At 25.6% G+C, this 2,921-nt stretch overlaps 1 protein-coding gene across 2 annotated transcripts; it reads left to right on the top strand.

Moving 5' to 3' along the window:
• The first annotated feature begins 489 nt into the window (after positions 1–489).
• Positions 490–2,002, top strand: RagA-B (Ras-related GTP binding A/B). 2 transcript variants are annotated; one of them, XM_017900988.1, is made up of 7 exons: positions 490–519; positions 607–710; positions 797–896; positions 976–1,360; positions 1,433–1,648; positions 1,718–1,833; positions 1,899–1,990. In XM_017900988.1, exons 2-7 carry the CDS (start codon positions 699–701, stop codon positions 1,988–1,990), a joined length of 921 nt encoding a protein of 306 aa, XP_017756477.1. In that variant the 5' UTR covers positions 490–519; positions 607–698. The 2 variants fall into 2 exon arrangements, with proteins under 2 accessions (XP_017756477.1, XP_017756478.1); XM_017900989.1 differs by lacking the exon at positions 490–519 and having other exon boundaries at positions 699–710; positions 1,899–2,002.
• The last annotated feature ends 919 nt before the right edge of the window (positions 2,003–2,921 follow it).

Consider the following 2,921-nt stretch of genomic DNA (forward strand, 5'->3'; position numbering starts at 1 on the left):
CCTATATAAGTAATCAAGAAAATAATAAAAATATTTAGAACAATAATATTTAATTAAATTTATTAAATTTTATGTGAATAATATTAAATAATATTTTGTAATATTAAAAATACTAATATGTCTTAATATTAGATACACATTTTCTGTTGTTTATAATATTAAGTACAATTTTTGCAATCAAAACGTCCCTTCAATATCTTATCTTTGAATAATGCTTGAATGATGACAACATGTGTGAAGTTAGCTACTAGAAGTTGTTAATCACATAGCAAAAAAGTAGAGAGTATCGTAATTTTCATATCGTAAGACTGTTTATTGTCAGAGAAATCATTATTTTCGTATTAAGCAATTGATGTTTTTTATCTTATGTAATATCTATGAATTATATTTAATAGCATTTATTAATCGACAAGTAGACTAGTGTATTTTTATTACAGGTCATAAAGGTGTACTATGTGATTCATTAAATAGTGTAAAACAACCTCGATATGAAATTTGACATTTGACCACGTATTTGACGTATGTGCATGATATACTGCTATCATGAATGTAGTTGAAGTTGTTTAATTATATGACTATATCATGGTATTCAATGATTTGTTGCAGGACAGAACAACTAATCAACTGTTTTTTAAAAAAAAAAGAGATTATTTGAATCAGTTTCTATTACTTCTTAGGTTTAATATTAACAATTCAAGATGAAGAAGAAGGTATACAAATTTTTTATTGATTTCTTTAGGTTATTAATACAATTTTTTATAAGTTTTATATACAATGAATATTTTATATTTTTTAGGTTCTGTTAATGGGTAAAAGTGGTTCAGGAAAAACAAGTATGCGTAGCATAATTTTTGCTAATTATATTGCTCGTGATACTCGTCGTCTAGGTGCAACAAGTGTGTAATATTTAGATAGTACTGTTTTATTAAAAATTATTTTCTGTATTATTTATTAATTTATTGGTTTGTTTAATAGTTGATGTAGAACATAGTCATGTTCGATTCCTTGGTAATTTGGTATTAAATCTTTGGGATTGTGGTGGTCAAGAAGCATTTATGGAAAATTACTTTGCTTCACAACGTGACAATATATTTAGGAATGTAGAAGTTTTGATCTATGTTTTCGATGTAGAATCCAGAGAATTAGATAAAGATATGCATTATTATCAGAGTTGCTTAGAAGCAATACTACAAAATAGTCCAGAAGCAAAAATATTCTGTTTAGTACATAAGATGGATTTAGTACAAGAGGATCAACGAGATTTAATATTTAGAGAAAGAGAAGAAGATTTGAGAAGACTTAGTTTGCCACTCGAATGTACTTGTTTTAGAACTAGCATATGGGATGAAACATTATATAGGTATATGGTTATAACTGTACAATAATTTTAATTTATAATATTTTAGAAATCAATATAAATTACTATGTTCAGGGCATGGTCATCAATTGTATATATGTTGATTCCAAATGTGAAGGAGCTTGAAGAAAGTTTGAAACAATTCACCAATATTATTGATGCTGATGAAGTTCTTCTTTTTGAAAGAGCAACATTTTTAGTGATTAGTTATTGTCAAAGACAATTTCATAGAGATGTACATCGATTTGAAAAAGTTTCTAATATAATAAAACAGTTCAAATTAAGTTGCAGGTAAATTATAGAAAGAATAAAAATTAACATGAACTAATTTAAATTTATATTTACAAATTATATTTTTAGTAAACTGGCAGCACAATTTCAGAGCATGGAAGTTAGAAATACAAATTTTGCTGCTTTTATTGATGTATTTACATCAAATACATATGTAATGGTTATTATGTCAGATCCTGCAATTCGTAAGTATTTATAATCTTTATTCTTTTTCTAGTAAATACTGAAATATTTATTCATACTGTTTCAGCATCAGCAGCAACATTAATCAATATTCGTAATGCGCGAAAACATTTTGAGAAACTAGAGCGTGCTAGTCAAAGTTCGGCATTAAGTAGATAGAAATCAGCTCGACCCAGGCGCCGTGTCACCCGGGTCCAGGCTGTTAATCACTATTGAATCTAAGAGTCACTTTGAAAGAAAGAAATCGTCAAAATGAAAGTGCATCAGAACTTTCTTTTTTATTGATTAAAGTGAATTAATAATTTTGCTAATAAATGAATAATTTCAATATGTAATTTGTAACAAAATCATTAATAGCAGTATCATTTGCAAACAATTACATTGTTTTCCAGGAAAGTCTGAATTATTCATAGTTTATTTTATACGAAATTTAAAGAAATACTTAAAAATTTTGATAAGTATGTATGTTAATAAATAAATATAACAAATAAATACCTACTAGTGTGAAATTATGCGCTATTCATATCATATTAAGTGAACATATATTATTGTTCACTTTCAGTAAATATTTTCTTGGCTCTTAGATAATACATGGTTTCTTGGGTTAAGCTTTTTCCTGATTCCATGGTATTGTGTATTTTATTTCTGTATAGCTATTATTCTGGCCTGTTACAAAGATATATATTTTCTTAAATTATATTCACTTAATATAATAGTGTATATACCTATTATACTAACCATAATACTGCAACAAGTAAGCTAACTAATTGTATTTTTCAATTTAAATAATGATAGTATTAAATTATATGTTATATTTTGTATAAAATTTTGATTGGTATCTTTTGACAAACATAAAAAACCAATATTAAACTTGTATGAGTTTATTTACAGCTGTATTTATGAAGAAACAATAAAAGAAACATGGAATAATAAAAGCTTGCGCTTTTACATGTATTATTAAACTGTATTTTTAAATTGCATAAATAAATAAAGTCATTAAATTAGATATAATTTTGATATTCTATTTGACTCAATTGTTGATTTCGAGATATATTTAAAATTGCCGCCATTTATTCAGCAATGGTGAATT

Source organism: Eufriesea mexicana, unplaced genomic scaffold, assembly GCF_001483705.2.
Source record: "Eufriesea mexicana isolate 0111107269 unplaced genomic scaffold, ASM148370v2 scaffold1387, whole genome shotgun sequence".
Classification (NCBI taxonomy): Eukaryota; Metazoa; Arthropoda; class Insecta; order Hymenoptera; family Apidae; genus Eufriesea; species Eufriesea mexicana.

Coding starts and splice junctions, on each gene's coding strand:
- RagA-B (XM_017900988.1), top strand. Junction 897..975: donor TCGTCGTCTAGGTGCAACAA/GTGTGTAATATT, acceptor TTTGTTTAATAG/TTGATGTAGAACATAGTCAT. Junction 1,361..1,432: donor TGGGATGAAACATTATATAG/GTATATGGTTAT, acceptor TACTATGTTCAG/GGCATGGTCATCAATTGTAT.